General features: G+C 38.8%; 1 protein-coding gene across 3 annotated transcripts in view; it reads right to left on the bottom strand.

Annotated features, from left to right (window-relative positions):
* LOC136862994 (uncharacterized) overlaps nt 1-23,796 on the bottom strand; it is a 319,777-nt gene that overhangs the window by 58,066 nt on the left and 237,915 nt on the right. For all 3 annotated transcript variants that reach the window (XM_067139304.2, XM_067139303.2, XM_067139302.2), the window contains exon 11: nt 5,507-5,620. In XM_067139304.2, coding sequence (XP_066995405.1) covers nt 5,507-5,620 — 114 coding nt within the window. The remainder of the gene's footprint in view (nt 1-5,506; nt 5,621-23,796) is intronic.

Raw genomic sequence — 23,796 nt, forward strand, 5'->3', positions numbered from 1 at the left:
TTCAAACTTTGTCAGGTGCTGATAGCGCTGTCTCACACGAGTATGCGGGATCTCCATACCCTTCACAGTGATCACTCAACATCTGATGCTGTTTACGACCCTTATATACCCTACCAAGCCTGGTAACAACACTAATGCACTCTGGTGGTCATCCTACCTGTCACAGAGAACTGCAACTCTTAATCATTTACATACCCATCAATGGTGTGTACATGTACAAAGTTACATTGATATCTGACCACTTCTTCTTGGTACTTCAATTTTTTTTATCAAGCAATGTATTTGCAGGTAAATGTTCAGTCGATCCGACAATCTTTCTGAGATTTGACTGTCAACATTTTATGTCACCGTTAAGTTGTAAGTGACATATTTGCAGAAAAGGTAAGAGAAGAGCTTGCAAATAAATCTATCTAGCTGTGTAACTTATTCTTGTTATTCAAGATGCTGACTGCACAGGGTAAAGTGCTCAGATCTAGCTGATTTGCAACAACATATCACTGAAGCAGCCAAGTTTATAATGCCTGAAATGCTTATCACATGAAGCAAGAGCTTAAATGTTGTTCAGGTATATGTAGAGCTTCAAATGGTGTCTGAACTGTCAATGTGTCTGAAATATTTTCGAGCAACTTTGTTCAATGCAGGACAAAATAAAAATTTCATACATCTTAAGAGTACTAAATTATAAGCATTTTTTGTATACCTCAAGCTGAGACATTCTGTATAATAAAAATGATGTTGTTTAAGGAAATTCATGTCATGCCAATGAGGATTTGTTTTGAAAATGCAAGGCCTTAGCGAATTACAATTCCATTATTCAAGGAAATGTCTTTCTACCTACTTAATGAAACTGGTGTCATAATGCATTAAGCAGAGGAGAACTCTCACTTTTTACCTCTCTATATGATAAGACACGTTTCAGGATTATTATTTAAATGATCAATTAGTGACGAGAGTGCCTGACACAATGGAAGTTGTCGGAAAAATATCCAAAGGGACAACCTAAGCAAAACTGGACTTACGTGCTACACGAAGAACACATACGAGGACGGTTTGAAAAGTTCTCAGAATCGCCGCTAGATGTCAGTGCTAGAGCAACGAGGTTCCCACGCAATAATCACACATCATTTGTGAGTGAACACGTGGCGCGTCAGTGCTCTAGCTGCAGGAGTGTGGTAGTGACGACTCTTTGTTGTTGTTCCCGCATAGTGATTTGTGACAATGGAAAAAAAACTGAGATTCGAGCAGTGATTAAATACTTTGTAAAGAAAGGTATAAAAGCAAAGGAAATTCATGCCGACTTTCAGAACACACTGGGGGACTCTGCTCCTTCATTTTCAACTGTTGCCAAGTGGACCAGCGAGTTTAAATTTGGTCGGGAGAGCTTGGATGATGATCCGCGTAGTGGACAGCCAAAATGTGTTATGACCCCAGAATTTTTCGCAAAAGTGCATAAAATGGCCATGGAGGATCTTCGACTGAAAGTGCGGGAGATTGCTGAAGCTGTAGGGATGTCTTCTGAATGGGTATATTATATTTTAACTGAAGAATTGGGTAAGAAAAAATTATCTGCAAGATGGGTGCCGCGGCTCTTGACATTGGACAATAAATGCACCAGATTGGAAATGTCCGAACAAAGTCTGGCCTGTTTTCAGTGCAAGCAACAAGATTTTTTGCACCGGTTTGTGACTACAGATGAAACTTGGGTCCACTACTATACCCCAGAGACAAAACAGCAGTCAAAGCAGTGGAAACATGCTGATTCACCAACACCAAAGAAAGCAAAGGCAGTGGGTTCGGCCGGAAAGGTTTTCTGGGATGCAAAAGGCATTCTGCTGATAGATTATCTTCCTACTGGCCAAACAATTCCGGTGCAATACTAAGCAAACCTCCTAGACCAACTACAGGAAAAGATACGCAAAACAAGGCCTGGTTTGGCAAGGGAAAAGGTCATCTTTCATCAGGACAACGCTCCGCTGCACACAAGTGTTATTGCCATGGCAAAACTTCATGAACTGGGGTACGAATTGTTGCCACATCCACCTTATTCACCTGATTTGGCACCATCAGACTTTCATCTATTCCCCAAGCTGAAAATTTTCCTCGGTGGACGGAGATTTTCTACAAGGGAAGAACTGACAGCTGAACTGGAGAGGTATTTTGCAGGCCTGGAGGAATCTCATTTTCGAGATGGGATCAAGGCATTGGAACATCCCTGGACCAAATGCATTAGTCTACAGGGAGACTATGTTGAAAAATAAAAGCAGTTCCACCGAGGTAAGATACTTAATTCTAGTACATTCCGAGAACTTTTCAAACCACCTACGTATCTACATCTCGGCATGGCTCATAATCAGATCAAATGGAGGCTGTGGAGCCACTAGATGTGACAAAGCAGATAAAAATACCTGGTCACCGTGCAGTAAGCTAGGAAGAAGGTGGCCGCATTTTGGTTTCTGAATTTATTGTGACAGTAGCCAGAAATGTGAAAAGATTTAATTATTAAATATTTGCTGAGAGCTTCTGAAATGGAATACAAACTCAAAATAAACCCAGACCATTGCACAGCTGTTCAGCTTACAAGATAACTACCTAAAGTTCTATAAAACACAACCATATGCAAAAGTCTTATCATCATTTGAACTGTTCACTTAAAAAGTAATAATCATCATATGGGCTCAGCTACAATGTGCAGGCTTTTAGATCTGATGCCATATGAGTTGCCTGTGCATCAATTTTGACATTACATTTTATTCTATCACATGGCAGAGAAACAGATCTTTGTTGGGTGACCCATGGCCAAGTTATAATTTTGTTGGGTAAATACCAAATGTGGCACCAGATATCTTTTACATGCAGACATCATATGTCGTGGAGTGTCGAACAGACTTTTCCCACCCTTAAAAAATCAGACTACCTTCACCAGATTTGAACCTACGATCCTGAGATCCGCAAGCTAATCCACACAGGGAGCTAATTGTTCACTAAAATGGATATATTCACTAGAATTAACGATTAACCTTCCAGCGGGCACGCATACCTGGATCTCCCAGGCGGGCGCGCGGCGGCTAAATGGCCGTCCTTTCCTTTACGTCATCAAATCGAAGACTTCTTAACAGTAATCGAAAGCGACGTTCACTGAAGTTAGCCCGCAGTATTATCATTCAGGTTCCTTTGGTAGAAAACAATTCCAATACGTTTGTGAGGTTTACTCTCTTCACGGGTATCAAGAACAAGCACCAAAAAGAGATAAAATTTCCGATCTTGTTGTTTCTACAAAATTTCTTTCTCAACATCCAGGATATTGCACTTTTACCCTATCAATAAACGTATTTGTGTGTCTAACAATTTCATCGACCATATTTGAATTTATTATGGTGAGAAAGCATTCTAGCTCAGTTTTACACTGGCGAGCTTTTCCTTTAGGACGAGGAAAGGTTTTTATCAAGTTCTTTGCCTTTGTTTTTGTACTCCTTCCCATGAGATTATTTGACCACCAAGTTTCACCATCTTTCCCAATGAAGAAATGTTGGGTGCTTTGATCACGGTCATCATCGCTTACATCATCAGCCCTGTCCATTTCAACTTCAGAGTCACTGCTGTGACCGTCCGTTTCGATAACTTCGGGTTCGAAATCAATATCATTAGAATCGTCCCAAACATCTTCTCCACCGAGCTCGATAGCTGCAGTCGCTTAAGTGTGGCCAGTATCCAGTATTCGGGAGATAGTAGGTTCGAATCCCACTGTCGGCAGCCCTGAAGATGGTTTTCCGTGGTTTCCCATCTTCACACCAGGCAAATGCTGGGGCTGTACCTTAATTAAGGCCACGGCCGCTTCCTTCCCACTCCTAGACCATTCCTGTCCCATCGTCGCCATAAGACCTATCTGTGTCAGTGCGACGTAAAGCAAATCTTCTCCTTTATTTGTTTCTTCTTCCACTTCATCAAGAATTCAGAGAATAGAATAAGGATCATTGTATCGTGCCTTGAAACGCATAATAAGACACAATTACGTCAATATTATTGAAGAAAAACAATAGGAGAAAGGAGGGAATCAAACAGAAAACTAAGCAAACTTCAAAATATAATTATCTTTGAACATTTATGCATAAGAGAAGATGTTCTTCACACACACACACACACACACACACACACACACACACGCGCGAGGGAAATATATTTACATACATGTTTCATTCGGGTATGAGAGAATACGAAAACAATTGGATGGGTGGCGGCAGACTGGCCACCTGACTCGAATGACAATGGCACGCACCACTTAGAAACTGAACAGCGGCTGATTGGCGCCAAATAGAAAAAGTACGAAAATACTGTCTTGCGTCAAGATGAGTAATTAAAGAATAACCGGGGGTCCTGCCTGGGTAGTTGTCCATGAAGGGCACAATCTCGTGATTTTTCCCAAAAGGCGGCCAAACTGCCGCCCACGTGCCCGCTGGAAGGTTAACATCTACCAGTACCTCAGAATTTTTCAGGAATTGTAGGAATAAATCTACAAACTTCCATTTCTATCATGCTTCGGCTGATAGAAAAAATTATATGCAATTCACTAATTACATACGGTATAGATGTCAATTTAGTGTATGCAGTTCATAACTGCAAATTAGAATACAGTACATAGAACCCTAAAAGCAAATTCTGTCACAATTAAACATCGTACAGCTTAATCAGAAGCTCATTTGAATAAAAGCAAGAAAAGTCATCTGTCATATTATATTATGTTGAAAGTGGAAAGGCATTTTAGGCCTTTTCAATTTCATAACTGAAAAGGCCTATGGAGCTTGAATACTTATATATTTACAGTTAATGAAGTTGAACTATGGTTCCCTTTTGGGAATTTTTTTTACATAAACTATATATTTGGAATATCCTATAGATAATAATATTACTGGTTTTATATCCCACTAACAATTTTTTAAGTTTTCAAAGACATCAAGGTGCTAGAATCACAGGAGTTCTTTCAAGTGCCAGTAAATTTACCGACATGAGGCTGATTTATTTTAGCACTTTTAAATACTACCAGACTAAACTGAGATTGAATCCACTAAAACTCTACCATGCGAGACATTGAACCCAGCATATCCTTAGGTTATTGGAATAATTTGCTATTTCTGTTATGATTTAATTCAGTACAGTCAAACAGCCTGGCAGTATGTGCAGCATAATTAACCAGGCATCCATTCTGTAATAACAAGGGTGTGGTAATATGTAAATGTACAGGATTAAGAGAACCAGAAGGAATTCCAGGACTTCATACCACCTTGACATATGCCCTGTAAAATCTAGGAAAATTACAAGTTCAAAATTAGAATGACCATCAAAAGAATGACAACCATAATTCTAACATCAGGCTTCATGGTTTTCAGCTGATGCCTGGTGCATAAAACCTCACATACAAACATGACAGAAATCTACGTATGAAAATCAAACAGTGGACCAGGACTAAACACAGTCCCACAGCATTTAAATTGGGTCAATGTAAGGAAATTACCTTGATTTGAACTGCCTTAATATTGCCATTGCCTGAACTGCCCACAGTAATATTTGGTTGAACAGTGATCTTTCCAGCTGATTTTAAGTCTTCAGCAGTCGCAGGAACTAACATCTAGGAAAGAAAAGTAAAATATGTACATTTTGTAGACTATGGATAAAAAAAAACAACTGATATAACAAATTAGAGAGCCAGTTCATTGGTGATGGAGGAGGAGGATAAAAGTTCAATGAATTGTGTCATTTGATACAGTGGGGATCCTAGTAGGTGGTAAATATAACACAGCTGGGTAATTGCATGCCTGCTCTCCAGACAGAATACAGAATGCTAAGAAAGCAGCGTCACATACACAATACATCACCGTACTGCACATGCGGTCTAGGTAAAGGATGAAGAACATAGGGTATTTTGTAATTCTAATGTTGATGTCTTCTTACAATGCAAAATGTAGAAATTATTGATCAAAATTATTTGTTTATAGTGTAACTGAATAATTCTTATTTTTCACCATACAATTCATTTCCTATATCTTCAAAATTGTTCTTGGAAAACAGTGTAGAGAACCTTCATAATAGTGTCAGTTTGCTAACTGGTCACATTGTGAGATTTGTCTTGAACCAGTACAAAAGACCTAGTCATGAAAGTCAAGGGTGTTATGTGGCTCAGTAGCAGTCATCTTGGCAAGCCAGTGCCCTAAATAGGCTGTATGTGGCACAGGTCATTACATATATAGTGCTGAGCATTTACCGTTACTCTTACACGCCAGTAGAACATGCTGCAGGAAACCAATCTTCCATGTTTGTTCATTCCAGATAAGACATTCTCCATACACAAGGAGGGGGTGATACTGAAGGGAATGAAATAGAGTTACAGTAACTTCCGGAAAGAAACAATTTAAGAGACATTTAACTTGGTCAACTGTGGTCTTGAGATGACCATCTCATTACGATAACTAAAAGGAAGAACAGATGGTTTCTTGGGTGAAGTCAAGATATGATTTACCTGTTATTTATATTCTCCATGTGAATAATTGAAAGCTTCACTTACTGGAACTTATTTAAAGAGCCAACAATAAACATAAAAACACAGAGAGTTCAAATGTCTGACATATTTTCACAAACAAATGAATTATACACAATGTAGAGAATGCATACAATACACAAAGAATTCAGACACCATTGTACGTACATAAATACATGCAACAAAGCAATCTTGATGGAACAGGAAACACATTCTTGAAAGTGTTTTTATTTACTTACCATGTAACTTAATATCTCCTAATGAGTCCACTCCACTTGCAACATTTTGTTCAGTGTTGAAACGTGCTACATACTGTATTTTGTGGAATCATGTGCAGGTCTCTGAATGAGGTTTGTACACATTACCCCCTTCTTGTAACATACAAACCAAAACAAACAGTTCTCTACATAAAGAGAGTTGTAAGGAATAAGTGACTGTTTAAAGTATTTCTTACTAAATTGTATACCTTGTTCTATTATTTATACATTAATTTTTCGTGAAATCAAAAGCGAGTTATGCTCCACTGGTTAACGCAATTCTTTAACATCTGAAAATATCTATAGGTTGGAAACAAAATAAATAAATAAATAAATAAATAAATAAATAAATAAATAAATAAATAAATAAATAAATAAATAAATAAATAAATAAATAAATAAATAAATAAAAATTGTATATTATTGCAGCAGCATCAAATGCAATATAGCAGGTGTTGTTGACACTGGAATGCTATTTTGAAAGGTTAGAGATCTTAGGACAGACCTTACATGCAAATACATATGTACATATAAATATTATATCAAAGGAGTTTGTTTCAAATAAAAGTCATAAACGGTTGTGGTGGCAGTGGTGGTGGTTTTACAGAGCCTAATAGTGAAGTCACTGGTCTCTTTAAACAGAAGAAATCAACTTTCCCTTACTTCTAAGCCACATTTTGTTTGAAAGATTGAAGGGCTGCATGTTGTTTATAAACATTACCTTCTTCTTGTAAAAAAAAACCAAAACAAACCATTCCCCATGTAAAAACAGCCATAAGGAAGAAGTGAAAGTTTACAGTTCATGGTGTGGGTTACTGTAGTCACATCCCAGTTCATGAACCATGGACAACGGCTGAGTAGCCTAGTAAGTGGTCCTGAGAGTCGGGATACCAGTTGCTATGGAATGGAAGTGGGCAACTCGGACATATTCTGAGTCATGGCCCTCCTTGTGCTCAGGCGGCTAGGACTATACCATTCACTGGTGGTCCATAACCCGTTAGAGGAGAGATCCTCACTTGGATTATGTGCAAGTAGGGTAGCATCCTGCTTCATGAATTTACCGAGCTCAGAACATTTTAAGCAAGCCTCGGACCAATGGGAGTAACGGAGTCCCACTCCCATTTGACAGGCAAGGGACTCCTTGGAAACAACTTGGCGAACGAAATGGAATTCAATGGGGAGCTATCAATAATAAAGGGGCTTATGGAAGAAAGAAAGTAAAATTGGCTGAGTCAGCAAAGAGGATGCATCTGGATGTGGTAGGAGTTAGTGATATTCGGGTAAGGGGAGATGAGGAAGAGATAGGAGGTTATAAAATGTACTTGACGGGTGTTAGAAAGGGAAGGGCAGAGTCTGGGGTAGGGCTCTTTATCAGGAATACCATTGCACGCAACATAGTTTCTGTTAGGTACGTAAATGAGCGAATGATGTGGGTAGATTTGTCAGTGGGAGGAATTAGGACAAGAATTGTGTCCATGTATTCACCATGTGAGGGTGCAGATGAGGATGAAGTTGACAAGTTTTATGAAGCATTGAGTGACATCGTGGTCAGGGTCAACAGCAAGGATAGAATAGTGCTAATGGGCGATTTCAATGCGAGAGTTGGGAATAGAACTGAAGGATACGAAAGGGTGATTGGTAAATGTGGGGAAGATATGGAAGCTAATGGGAATGGGAAGCGTTTGCTGGAATTCTGTGCTAGTATGGGTTTAGCTGTTACGAATACATTCTTCAAGCATAAGGCTATTCACCCCTACACATGGGAGGCTAGGGGTACCAGATCCATAATAGACTATATCTTAACCGACTTCGAATTCAGGAAATCTGTTAGGAATGTACGAGTTTACCGGGGATTTTTCGATGATACAGACCACTATCTGATCTGTAGCGAACTAAGTATCTCTAGGCCCAGGGTAGAGAAAGTGAAATCTGTCTGCAAACGAATAAGGGTAGAAAATCTCCAGGACGAGGAAATTAGACAGAAGTACATGGATATGATTAGTGAAAAGTTTCGAACAGTAGACAGTAAGCAGGTTCAGGATATAGAAAGTGAATGGGTGGCATACAGGGATGCTGTAATAGAAACAGCAAGGGAATGCCTAAAAACAACTGTGTGTAAAGATGAGAAAAGGCAAACATCTTGGTGGAATGATGAAGTGAGAGCAACTTGTAAACGTAAAAAGAAGGTTAATTAGAAATGGCTCCAAGCAAGGGCCGAGGCAGACAGGGATTTGCACGTAGATGAAAGAAACAGAGCGAAACAAATAGTTGCTGAATCCAAAAAGAAGTCGTGGGAAGATTTTGGTAATAACCTGGAAAGGCTAGGTCAAGCAGCAGGGAAACCTTTCTGGACAGTAATAAAGAATCTTAGGAAGGGAGGGAAAAAGGAAATGAATAGTGTTTTGAGTAATTCAGGTGAACTCATAATAGATTCCACGGAATCACTGGAGAGGTTTAGGGAATATTTTGAACATCTTCTCAATGTAAAAGGAAATCATCCTGGTGATGTTGCGAACAGCCAAGTTCATGGGGAGGAGGAAAATGATGTTCGTGAAATTACGCTTGAGGAAGTGGAAAGGATGGTAAATAAACTCCATTGTCATAAAGCAGCAGGAATAGATGAAATTAGACCTGAAATAGTGAAGTATAGTGGGAAGGCACGGATGAAATGGCTTCATAGAGTAGTAAAATTAGCATGGAGTGTTGGTAAGGTACCTTCAGATTGGACAAAAGCAGTAATTGCACCTATCTACAAGCAAGGGAACAGGAAGGATTGCAACAACTATTGACGTATCTCATTGATTAGTGTACCAGGCAAAGTATTCACTGGTATCTTGGAAGGGAGGGTGCGATCAGTGGTTGAGAGGAAGTTGGATGAAAACCAGTGTGGTTTCAGACCACAGAGAGGCTGTCAGGATCAGATTTTCAGTACGTGGCAGGTAATTGAAAAATGCTATGAGAGGAATAGGCAGTTGTGTTTATGTTCCGTAGATCTAGAGAAAGCATATGACAGGGTACCGAGGGAAAAGATGTTCGCTATTTTGGAGGACTATGGAATTAAAGGTAGGTTATTAAAATCAATCAAAGGCATTTATATTGACAATTGGGCTTCAGTGAGAATTGATGGAAGAATGAGTTCTTGGTTCAGGGTACTTTACAGGGGTTAGACAATGCTGCAATCTTTCACCTCTGCTGTTTGTAGTTTACATGGATCATCTGCTGAAAGATATAAAATGGCAGGGAGGGATTCAGTTAGGTGGAAATGTAGTAAGCAGTCTGGCCTATGCTGACGACTTGGTCTTAATGGCAGATTGTGCCGAAAGCCTGCAGTCTAATATCTTGGAACTTGAAAATAGGTGCAAAGAGTATGGTATGAAAATTAGCCTCTCGAAGACTAAATTGATGTCAGTAGGTAAGAAATTCAACAGAATTGTATGTCAGATTGGTGATACAAACCTAGAACAGGTCGATAATTTCAAGTATTTAGGCTGTGTGTTCTCCCAGGATGGTAATATTGTAAGTGAGATTGAATCAAGGTGTCGTAAAGCTAATGCAGTGAGCTCGCAGTTGCGATCAACGGCATTCTGTCAGAAGGAAGTCAGCTCCCAGACGAAACTATCTTTACATCGGTTTGTTTTCATACCAACTTTGCTTTACGGCAGCGAAAGCTGGGTGGACTCAGGATATCTTATTCATAAGTTAGAAGTAACAGACATGAAAGTAGCAAGAATGATTGCTGGTACAAACAGGTCGAACAATGGCAGGAGGGTACTCGTTTGAGGAGATAAAGGCTAATTTAGGAATGAACTTGATGAATGAAGCTGTACGCATAAACCAGCTTCGGTGGTGGGGTCATGTGAGGCGAATGGAGGAGGATAGGTTACCTAGGAGAATAATGGACTCTGTTGTGGAGGGTAAGAGAAGTAGAGGTAGACCAAGACAACGATGGTTAGACTCAATTTCTAACAATTTAAAGATAAGAGGTATAGAACTAAATGAGGCCACAACACTAGTTGCAAATCGAGGATTGTGGCGACGTTTAGTAAATTCACAGAGGCTTGCAGACTGAACGCTGAAAGGTATAACAGTCTATAATGACAATATATGTTAAAGTATTTATTACTAAATTGTATATCTTGTTCCTTTATTTGTACACTAGTGAGATACCCGTGCTTTGCTACGGTATTATACTGAAATTTATAACTGAATGCTTAATATTTTATATATAATCCACCAAAATTCACAATCAGACTCATTTTCTGAGAGAATCCGCCAAAATTTGCGATCTGACTTGTTTTCTGAGAGATTACGGCAAAGTTCCTCCCATTTTTCATTCTTTCTTTCCAGCAATCGATTTTTTATTTCCTGGGCTAGGTCCAGGTATTCCACCCGGTCAGTTGGGTACCTAAATCTCTGCCATCTTTTCCTATAAGCATTTTTAATATGGATCAAATCCTTGACGGTGTGGTGTCGTCTTGTGTGCCTTGGCGGTACTGAACCTGCTGCCGGACCCGGCCAGGACCCATTTCCAGCGCGGTCCGCACATTTTGATGACGGTCCAGAACAACAACATTATTATTATTATTATTATTATTATTATTATTATTATTATTATTATTATTATTATTATTATTATTATTATTATTATAACAATTGAACCTGACTTATAAGTATATCAAGGGGATGAGAAAAAACTACTTGTAACTCAGAATTACTTAGAAATCAGACTTACAAAATACATTTACTGAAAAACCAGTGGAATAGACCTACATGTGTAAATCCTTGCAAATAATAAATACATTACGACAGAAGATATTATTTTGAACTTGGTCCAGCCTTAGAGAAATAAGATAGGTTGGCTTGTTTCACTTTTCTTTAATGAAGAGTATAAACCTCCTTTTGCAAACTTAGTAATGAATTCAAAGCATTTTCCCTACAACTTTTCACACTGATGTAACGCCTACACCCATCGATTGCACTTAACACTTCACTCAGTTCGGGTGTTTCAAGATTCAAGTCGTTATCTCCATCCCCATCATTGTCACTATCACTTGTAGCTGGTTCATCACCACCATGTTGTTGGCATACATCAGCAATAACCTCTTCATCCGGTAGTTCTCCACATACAGCCACATTATCATAGAAGTGCACAAAAGTATTGAATTCTACACCCTCCGGTATCGTTAGCTCATTGCCAGACAAAACTTCGTCCCCATAATCATCATTAGAGGCAGCCTCTTCTAGTAAGCCACTAGCTTTGCAGAAACAGTTGCTGATTGTGGAGAATGACACCTGCTTCCAGAGAGCCGAAATGAAGTCCATGGCTTGTAGCAAATTAATGGAGGGAGGTTCATTTCCTACATCACTCAGTGTTATTAAATGTTGAACCAGCAGTTTTCTATAATGCACTTTGAAATTTGCAATGATGCACAAATCAAGCGGTTGTAGGACACTGGTACAGTTTGGAGGGAAAAATTCCACTCAGACATTCTCCAGAACGCTTTGAGATGGATGTGCTGCACATCGATCTATAAGAAGAAGGATCTTCTTCTGTTTCTTTTTCATTTTAATGTCCAATTTTTTCAACCACTGTTCCATTAGAAGCATAGTTATCCAAGAATTTCTGTTGGATTCATATTCCATAGGTTTTGGTTTCGCACCCTTAAAACACCTCGGATTCTTCTACTTTCCTACCAAAATTGGAGGAAGTTTGTCAGATCCATCTGCATTGGTGGCGAGAAGTACTGTTGCACGAATTTTACTTTTCTTCCCTCCATGGCACGAGTCACCTTTTTCAGCTAATGTTTTATTAGGAGGGAGATTGTATAATAGGCCAGTCTCATCACAATGTAGATGTTTGGAGGCTGATCATCGCTTACAATACCCGGCAGAATCTCTTCCTTCCAGTGTTGCACTGTGACATCATCTACAGCTTTTGAGTCACCGCAAATTGTTCTCCCTGTGATTTCACGATGATCTTTAAATCCTTGCAACTATCCTGATGAAGCCTTGAAATCAGCAGCGATACTTATCATTTTAGCTAAATCTATCGCCTTTGCCTTCAGCATGTAGCAACTAATTGGTAGAGCTGCAGCCCGCTTTTGCTGGAACAATGTGAAAAGTGCTTTCTCCAAATCTACGTACCTTCCTTCTTGCTGATGGCTGCGATTTGCTGATTTTGAAGCCAGTTTTAAGAACTCATCCAAAATTGTGTTTCGTTTACCGATGACTGTACATAGCGAGGTATAAGCAATCCCTAAGTCTGAAGCAATTTCAGTTTTTGTTAGTGTGGATTAGCGTCCACTTCTCGTATAAATTTTACTTTTTCATCTAGGGTATAACTTTTCCTTTTTACTGTTCTCCATGGCTAATCAAAAGCAACTGAATGACAAAACTACTGTTCAACAGTAAACACCAGATACCGGCACCGTGGACATTTTACTTCTCCGTTGTTCCCACGAAAGAAATTCTCATATTCAAACACATTTTAGGTATTTTCTTTTGTTTCTGCACTGAAAATGCCCACTTTGTTTGTAATGTATCTTAATCTTTGGCGGCATTGTGAAGGTCAAAAACGACGAAGGTACAGGAGGAGCGAGATAGAGAGCGAAGGGAACGTGCTCCGTTGGCCTTTGTTAAGTCGCCAGTAAGTGTCAACAATGTCGCTTGGCGAAACTCTTTGCCTTCTGTTTCAGCACCGAAACCCGACCGCTCTACTTACGCCTACGCCGACAAAGAGGAAACTTTGTAAATACAGTATTTTCTATTAGAAAAAGCACGTGCTCATTACAATTATGCAAAATTCAGTTATATTTCACTGACAATACGTATAACAGCGAATTACATATAAACGAATTATGTAAAAATAAGGTTTAATTAACAAGATTTTAAATGACATTTTTCCGGGACCTAAAGGAAATTACGTACAAATACGAATTACGCAGAACACAATTACGTATAAAGCAGGTTCAACATTATTATTATTATTATTATTGATATTCTGGACCCCACAGCAAGATGCAAGACCGCTACTTGGCGGTAAATTACATCTGCTGCCATTGCCATTGCTGACAATGTGACCAGCACCATCGTCGCGCGTAGGCAAGTGCGCGGGATATCTGGCGATACAAAAGATATACTTCCGTCAATATTATCCTATCATTTATTTCAAATGTGTTTAAATTTTAATTTATATGCCAAGAGAATCTACTGTAATCTAACTTTAAGTTCTCCAAAGGAAAAGATGGCCCTTGAAAAAGAACCCAGCAAAGATTAAAAACGATGATGATGACGATGATGATGATGCTTGTTGTTTCAAGGGGCCTAACATCGAAGGTCATCGGCCCCAAGATTAAAAATGATAGGTTTATTATGAGAATAAGTATATTATGAACAGTAAAATCAACTGGTCTCAACTTCTTATTTTTCACCCCCCCCCCCCCCCAAAAAAGAAGGAGTGTTTCTTTATGCTAAAAAGAGATTCCAAATACAAATGTTCACGTCTGTTACCTTCAGTTTTGAGATATAAGATTCCACGCAAAAAGAATTCACTTTTCTTCAATTCCTTTTACAATCCCCCCTCCCCCTAAATGAATTTTCTGGCAAAAATACTTGTTTCTTCAATATCAAAGGATCTTCTAAATACCAATTATCATGACTCTAACATCAACAGTTTTAGAGATATGTGTCCTCATAAAAGGAATTCAACGCCTTTTCACCCCTGCCCCCCAAGATGATTTCCCCCCCAAAACGTGTTTTTCTTTGTTTTTAAAGGAGATCTAAATAACAATTTTCATGTCTGTAACAACTTTAGTATTTATTAGATGTAAGTATCCTCATACAATTAATTCAATTAATTTTTCAATTCTTTCAACCCCACCCCACCTCCTTTCATTGGATTTTCCGAGAATACATTTGTTTTTTTTTTTTTAACTTTTAAAGCAGATTCCAAATACCAATTTTCACGTCAGAAAAATCTTTCGTTTTTGAGAGAATAGTATCTCCATACAAATATTTCAACTAATTTTTCAATTTCCCTCCTCTCCCACCCTTTAAATGAACTTCCGAAAACAAAAAAATATGTATTTCTATATTTTCAAAGGGGATTCCAAATACCAATTTTCAAATCTGTAACATCTTCAGTTTTTGAGATATCAGTATCCTAATTAAAAGAATTCAACCCCATTTTCAGTCACTTTTACCCCCACCCCCACCAAAGTGGTTTCTCCAAAAACAAAAAAAATATACGTTTCTTTATTTTTAATAGATAAAAATACCATTTTGTAACATGTTTAGTTTTTGAGATGCACTGTAGAAATGCTCATTTTTAAATTTCACCCCCTCTTTAGTTCCCCTTAAGTGGAGTTTCCAAAAACAAATCACCTATGTTTCTTTACTTTTACAAGAGATTCCAAATACCAATTTTTATGTCTCTAACATTTTATGTTTCTGAGATATACTGTAGATATAGTCTTTCTAAAAATTCACCGCAATTTGTCACTCCTGTTTAACCCCCATTAATTGGATTTTCCAAAAACAAAAAAATACGTGTTTCTTTATTTTTAAAGGAGAACCCAAATACCAATTTTCAGGTCTGTAATATCTTCAGTTTCTGAGATATAAGTATCCTCATTTAAGGCATTCCACCCTTTTTTCACCCTTGCCATTGGGATTTTCGGAAAACAAAAAATATGTTTTTCTTTATTTTTAAAGGAGATTCTAAATACCAATTTTTACATCTGTAAACTTTAAAAGTTTTGAGATATAGATACACTCATTTTAAAAATCACCCCCCTCTTCACCCCCCATTAATTGGATTTTCCAAAAACAAAAAATACATGTTTATTTATTTTTAAAGGAGATCCCAATAGCAATTTTCAGGTCTGTTACATCTTCAGTTTCTGAGATATAAGTATCCTCATTAAAGGCATTTAACACTTTTCACTCTTTTTCACCCCTCCTATTGGGATTTTCTGTAAACAAAAAAATCTGTGTTTCTTTATTTTTAAAGGAGATTCTAAATACCAATTTTTACATCTGTAAACTTTTAAAGTTTTGAGATATATATACACTCATTTTAAAAATTAACCCCCCCCTTTACACCCCCTTAGCGATGGAATATCCAAAAATCCTCCCTTAGCGAGCACCTACATTGTAATAGAAATGTATCCTCAAAATTTCATTTCTTTATGTCCAGTAGTTTTGGCTCGGCGATGATGAATCAGTCAGTCAGTCAGTCAGTCAGTCAGTCAGTCAGTCAGTCAGTCAGTCAGTCAGTCAGTCAGTCAGTCAGTCAGTCAGTCAGTCAGTCAGTCAGTCAGGACATTAACATTAACATACACCATCATTAATAGACTGTTATGCCATTCAGCATTCAGTCTGCAAGCCTCTGTGAATTTACTAAATGTCATCACAATCCTTTATCTGCAACTAGTGCCGTGGCCTCATTTAGTTCTATACCTCTTATCTTTGAATCGTTAGAAACTGAGTCTAACCATCTTTATCTTGGTCTCCCTCTACTTCCTTTACCCTCCATAACCGAGTCCATTATTCTCCTAGGAAAACTATCCTCATCCATTCATCTCACAACACCCCACCACCGAAGCCGGTTTATGCGTACAGCTTCATCCATCGAGTTCATTCCTAAATTAGCCTTCATCTCCTCACTCCGAGTACCCTCCTGCCATTGTTCCCACCTGTTTGTACCAGCATTTCACCTCCGCTGCTTCTAACTTATGAATAAGATATTCTGAGTCCACCCAGCTTTTGCTTCCATAAAGCAAAGTTGGTCTGAAAACAGACCAATGTAAATCTAGTTTCGTCTGGGAGGTGACTTCCTTCTTACAGAATACTGTTGATCACAACTGTGAGCTCACTGCGTTTGCTTTACTGCACCTTGATTGAATCTCACTTAATACAATCTCACTTAATATATCACTATCCTGGTTGAACACAAAGCCTAAATACTTGAAATTATCTACCTCTTCCAGCTTTGTACCACCAATCTCACATTCAATTCTCTTGGATTTCTTATCTACGGACATTAATTTAGTCTTCGAAAGGCTAATTTTCATAACTTGCAGCTATTTTCAAGTTCCAAGATATTAGACTGCAAGATTTTGGCACAATCTGCCATTAAGACCAAGTCGTCAGCATAGGCCAGACTGCTTACTACATTTCCACCTAACTGAATCCCTCCCTGCCATTTTATACCTTTCAGCAGATGATCCATGTAAACTACGAACAGCAAAGGTGAAAGATTACAGCTTTGTCTAACCCCTGTAAGTATCCTGAACCAAGAAATCATTCTACCATCAATTCTCACTGAAGCCCAATTGTCAACATAAATGCCTCTGATTGATTTTAATAATCTACCCTTTATCCCATAGTAACCCAGTATGGCAAACATCTTTTTTTTCCGGCGGTACCCTCTCGTACGCTTTCTTTAACCAAACAGATCTTCAAATATCTTTGGAACAAGAAATCAACAACATCCTAGATTCATGAAGTCAAGAAAGATTTGGAACGAAACAACACAAGGGAATAAGAAGCAACAGAGAGAGAGATTTTTAGAAAGAAAGTGTTAAAAGTGGAAAGATTCAAATGTAGCGAGGGGAAAAAAAGAAAAGGCTCAAAATGGTCTGAGAAGAGGAAAAGGAGGCATAGTGAGCAGATGAAGGAGTATTTGAGGAGGAAGAAGGAACAACAAAGGATGAAGCATTGAAATTGTCTCGTGGTCCCTAGAAAACCCTAACAGAGAAAGAAATAAGAACAATAATAATAATAATAATAATAATAATAATAATAATAATAATAATAATAATAATAATAATCTGTGTTTGAGCAGAACTTCACCACAATCATCACAAATTTTCTCCCCAGGACACATTAACACTTCAAGTGCACTAGTAACATTAGTAATCTTGTTTGCATGAAGTGAAGGAGGAGAATTACTTGGTTTGAGATCTGGCCAGTTCAATAAAACATTACTTTGGGTGCGGGTGTAACAGAAATCACATTACAATGAGGACATTCTACCAGCACCACTGAAGGCAGAAGGCAACACTAGTACAGGATTCGCTGCCAGTAGGATGGACATGATTTCTTCGGTGATCATCCGCTGTGAAATAGAGGAGTAAAAGTCTCAAATGGTTCGGAATTGATCCAGAACAACCACAGAGGTTAATTGGATAAGTATCTGTTCTGAAATGATTTACTAATGTAAATGGACTGCCCACACTAGACTTGTATACTGCATATCAGTTAAGTTAGCTTAATGCGAGTGTTGTGTTTTGTTTTCACTTAGTGTAGGATTAGATTGAGTGAAACTGCATGGGAACATGCATGTTTATTTGTTCTTATTAGCAAGTATCGTGTAAAGTTTAGTTCAATTCTCAATGTATATTATAATAATGGTAGTTAAGGGGTCATCTGTTTTTGTACAGCCATGAAGGCTCAGTTTAGAATCGAACCAAAGATCATTTGGTGGAGTAGAAGGCACTCAGTAAGTAACATAGCTGTGCATAAATTTTTTCATGATATTTCAGGTGTGTACAGAAAAGGACCAGTGTATATGTGAAAAAGACTTTCAATCTGCCCAAATTATCAAACACACAACTTCAGATAAGACATTTATTTTGAAGCTTTGCCCGTTTGGGTTCACTTAGGTAGATTAAATGGTTATAGTTCTTCCCTCTTTGAGAATATTATGCTCATATTTCAGTGGAATAGTTGACGAGAAGTTTGGGTGGCACTTGAGACTCAAGGCTTTGTGACCTGAGAGACAGAGGTGACAGAAGTATGAGAATACTAATGAACTGAAAAACATGGCAAATCATTGAGTGGTTGAGATATTTAAGAGGATTATTGACTGTATTGTGTGTGGACTGAAATGAGAGTCGAAGTTGAAACAGCTGAGATGGCCTGAATGCCATAGCTGTATTTGGAAATGGAAAGTTATTTGTACGGTCGGAATAAGCCATGGAATTATGCCAGCTGAAAACAGGTAGCAGACAGAGAGGGTGTAGTCCCGCAGTGTCAAAGGAGATCTATTGCCTGGGTAGCAATGAGGAGTCCAGCCATCTTATAAAGGAATGAATGAGCAGCGGCAGTCATTATCATATGATAGCCTTATAAGAAGAGGACAGAAGGAATTTAATAAGGCCATCCAAGTTGATAGCCAAACTTTTAATAAGATTTTCAGGTCCCAGTCATGGATGGTGTACCAAGGAGACATGCGTTTGGTAACTGCTGTTTCTTATAGGAGAAACAAATGTTCTGTTGTTCAAATGTGTGTCTTTTGTTTCAGGCCTAAATATCATGTTGTTGTTATGTTCTTTTTTATGTGCAGTGTTGTTGTGGGTTCTAGTAAAGTGCTTGTTGCGTGTTCTGGCCCAGTTTGTATTGAGAGCGATTTGGTTCACATGTTAGAATCTATGTTATTTTGGGGGAAAGAGTGCGTGTTAATTTCTCACTTGAGTATTTGTCATGTTAGCATGTGTTTTTATAAATCCCAGTATTTGAAGAGAAATCTTAAATGTGTGCAGTGTACTTCAGTGGGGTAGTCAATGACTTAGCTTCATACAGTCAAAAAGACCAATTTATGGAACAGGAATTTATCTCGATCTCCAATAGGAACTGTAAAAAAAGGGACCCCAGTCAGTGAATAAGATGTAGACTCACAATCAGAGGGAACATTGTATCCCATTTTCATTTGTATAGTTTTGTGTTTTATTATTTTGCCTTAGATTTTTAAAAATATTACATTTTCCCACTTAATCCATGCTCTCATTCCAACAATTGAGCTATGCACCATCTCCCTGCTTCATTTGTCTTAGAAATTTGTTTACATAATTTCCTTGAGGACTGAACATCCCTGAGGGGTTACCAAACCAAACTCCACGGCACTTAAACTCTTGAAAGGGCTTTGGCCTGCCCAGCGACCGCTGCTCAGCCTGAAGGCCTGCAGATTACGAGGGGCCGTGTCCGTGTGGTCAGCACGACGCATCCTCTCGGCCGTTATTCTGGGCTTTCGAGACTGGGGCCGCCATCTCACAGGCTGAGTGGACCTCGAACCAGCAGAGAGAGAGAGAGAGAGAGAGAGAGAGAGAGAGAGAGAGAGAGAGAGAGAGAGAGAGAGAGAGAGAGAGAGAGAGAGTGTGTGTGTGTGTGTGTCAGCGAGTGTTAGCCTACAAATACATCACGGACAGAAAGTTGGAACAACAAGCCTACATGAAATTTTGCCTTAAACTGGGCAAATCGGCCACAGAGACATTGAATATGGGCACTTACATGGCGTTGCAGTGTGCTAAGATCTCTGCGAGTGTGCTATGAGTCATCCATCTTTCACACCCAGGATCATCACTGGTGACGAGTCTTGGATCTATGGGAGTGATCTTGAGACAAAACTTGACAATGCATGCTTGTTGAAGCATGTTCAATGTCCCTGTGGCAGATATGTCCAGTTTAATGCAAAATTTCACATTTCAGTCCGTGATGTAACTGCAGACTACCACACACGTGTTCACAAAAACATCACTATAACTGATCCTGATGATAACACAGTGATGTCTTCTAGCATACTGCCTTATCAAGGTTGAAGGTCACTACAGTGGCTAGTGCAACCCTGAGCTGCCCTCTATTGAAACAATGTAGAGCAAGCCCAGGAACTTCTTTTTATCTGAAATCGTGTGTGTGTGCGTGCGTGTGTGATATTATTATGAAATCCTCAGTGTTCTTTTTATAATTATCACTAAAGAATTTGAACCAATAAGACATCTGGAACAGGATTGGGAAGGAAGTGACCATGGCCTTAATTAAGGTACAGCCCCATCATTTGCCTGGAGTGAAAATACACCTTGTGTATGAATTATATACAGTAACTTAGAATGATGAGTCTCCAAATATAATGTTAGTCATGTAATCTTCATAGTAATTTTCAATGAGAATATATCCTGAAATAGATACTGTCCTGACTATATGGATACTGAGCATATTGGCTGTGTGTTTAGTGGCATGTAGCAGTAAGGTTGCATTTGGGAGGTAGTGGGTTTGAACCCTACTGTCGACAGCCCTGAAGATGCATTTCCGAGATTTCCCATTTTCACTCCAGGCAAATGCTGGGGCTGTACCTTAATTAAGGCCACGGCCACTTCCTTCCCAATCCTAGCCCTTTTCTGTACCATCATTGCCGTAAGACCGATCTGTATCGATGCGACGTAAAGCAACTTGTAAAAAAAAAAAAAAAAAAACCCAGATTGTATGGATCACCATGCATAGTGGAGCAGGCCGCCTGGTGGGCATTATCATTAAGGCTTCAAGTCTATATGGTCTGATAGTGTGGTTAGCCGGTTCGAGTCCTGTTGGTCGAAAAAAACTTCACCATAAGAATGTTGGCTGGCAGGGTAGAAGAGGTGGTAGTATACAATTTCTAATCACTAGATTGCATGCCAAAAGCCTGGATTGAATTCCAAATCTTTCCACAGTGTTCATATGGAGTGAGGAGATATGACGCTGTTGATGGTGATTCATCCATCGGATAGGGATGTAAAGCTTTGAGCAGACCCGTCGTTGTTCTTCAACAGGAGTAGGCTACGTGCTGAGACCGGGTTTCCACCTCTCCCTACCTCATTATTATCATCATTCAACATCCAGATGCGCAGATCGCCCATGGCCATCAATAGAAAGACCTGCACCAGGTGAGCCGAACATGTCCTCAGACACTCCCAGCATTAAAAGCCATACGATATGCAAGGTCACATATATAATGAAAAAAGGCATTTTACATAAGTTGTAGTTTGTCTTTCAGAGTAGAAATCAGATCATTGTACACAGCATCACCGTAGTAGTGAGTGCAAATGAGGCATTCCTTTAAAACTCGACAAAATATGATGCAGAATCACTTTTTTTTTTGCTTTTGGCTCTACGTCGCACCGACACAGATAGGTCTTATGGTGATGATGGGACAGGAAAGGGCTAGGACTGGAAGGAAGCGGCCGTGGCCTTAAGGTACAGCCCTAGCATTTGCCTGGTGTGAAAATGGGAAACTATGGAAAACCATCTTCAGGGCTGCAGACAATGGGGTTCGAACGCACTATCTTCCGAAAACTGGATACTGGCCGCACTTAAGCGACTGCAGCTATCGAGCTCAGTACAGAATCTTCTAAGCAAGTTAAGTGTTGCAAATACTTTCCCAGAAATGCTGATAATTATCAGATTATAATCTACTACTTCCAAGAAAGATGTTCATCTATGATACCACCAAGATATTTAACTGATTCAGTGAAATAAATTTGTGAATTTTGTAGGTAGAGTTTTGGTCAAGTGAAGTTGCTTATGACTTCTGAATGAAGTCGTGGGCAAGAAATTATTATAGTCTAAGTCCATGTGTGCCAGTCCAGTTACAGATTCCTTGCAAGTCTCTATTGAAATTTTTAATTTCATCAGTTAATCCTTCTGGTTCGCAGTGCAAGTATAATTGTATATCGTCAGCATATAAGTGGTGTCTGCACCTGTTAACCGTCAATGTAATATTGTTCATATAGATCGAAAATAGAAGCAGTCTAGGACAGACCCATGTGGGACACTACCTCTACGGATCATCAGGATGAATATTCGTTAATGTTATTTCTTATACACTGCTGATGACTGTGGAGGTACGAGTTCATCCACTGAAGACCATTAGTCGATAAATGGAGCTTAAATAGTTCGGAAAGTAGTATGTCCTATGTCAACTGAATCAAAAGCAATAGAGAAGTCAAAAGGAGCTAGATTTTATCTTGTATTTTGTCCATTGCAATGCAAATGACATCTGCAACCTAAAGTAGTGTGGTACTAGTGCTATGTTTGTGTCAAAAACCAGACTGGTGTTCATCAGGAATATTATGTGTTTGCAAGTACTTTGAAACTTGTCGGTATGCAATGTATTTTAGGGCTTTTGAAAGTGCTGATAATATACTCACAGTCTATGGTCAGTTATGTCTTCAGATAGTGGCTTTTTTTTAGGGAGCGGGATGACAACGGCAGCTTTCCATAAGGAGGGATACATGCCAATCATCAGTGAATGATTAAATATGAGAGTTATAGTTGGTAAAATGAAGTCAATTATTCTCTTAATAAACTCTATTTCTATGTTGTCTATCCCTTTAGACTTTGATTTTATTCTAAATATGGCCTGTTTAATTTGTCAGGGAGTCACATGAGAAAAGTAGTCCTGTTTACAGAGAGTTTAAGGTTCTTGTTAGTTTATGGATGCTTTTATGCTATAGGACTGCAAGAAAAAGTAAGGAGGTCTAAGGAACCAATTTGAGGTCCGAATTTGTGGTTCAATATTTCATACACCTAACAGTAAATTAGCGACCCCTCCTTCCTGTTCCTCCCTTTACGATTTGCGTATGTTGATCTTCCTCTTTCCAAGCATCCTGCATGTGGTGTATACTGTATTCATGCTTGCTTGTTGTTTACAGGGGCCTGACATCTAGGTCATAGGCCCACCGTAATCATGTTCAATGAGCGCCCTCTTAACCAGCCTGCTCTGGGCCAGATCCTTGGACGGATAATGAAATGGCCAGTAAAATCAACAATATTAAAATAAAGTGCCTATCCAACAATTCATAGTACTATACTTTAATTTAATATGATGCATCCTGCATGTGGTGTATACTGTATTCATGCTTGCTTGTTGTTTACAGGGGCCTGACATCTAGCTCATGGGCCCACTGCATTCATGTACAATGAGCGCCCTCTTAACCAGCCTGCTCTGGGCCAGATCCTTGGACGGATAATGAAATGGCCAGTAAAATCAACAATATTAAAATAAAGTGCCTATCCAACAATTCATAGTAATGTACTTTAATTTAAGATGATTTAAACAATATTTTGAAATATATTTGGCTTATAAATCAACTAAAAATGGGGTCCACTATTGAATGAGACAAGCAATATAAAACTATTTGCATGTTGTCCGCGAGCAGGGTGGGATGGAAGGCAGTGCAGGAACCCATAACCGTAGGAAAC

This window comes from Anabrus simplex, chromosome 2 (genome assembly GCF_040414725.1).
Source record: "Anabrus simplex isolate iqAnaSimp1 chromosome 2, ASM4041472v1, whole genome shotgun sequence".
Classification (NCBI taxonomy): domain Eukaryota; kingdom Metazoa; phylum Arthropoda; class Insecta; order Orthoptera; family Tettigoniidae; genus Anabrus; species Anabrus simplex.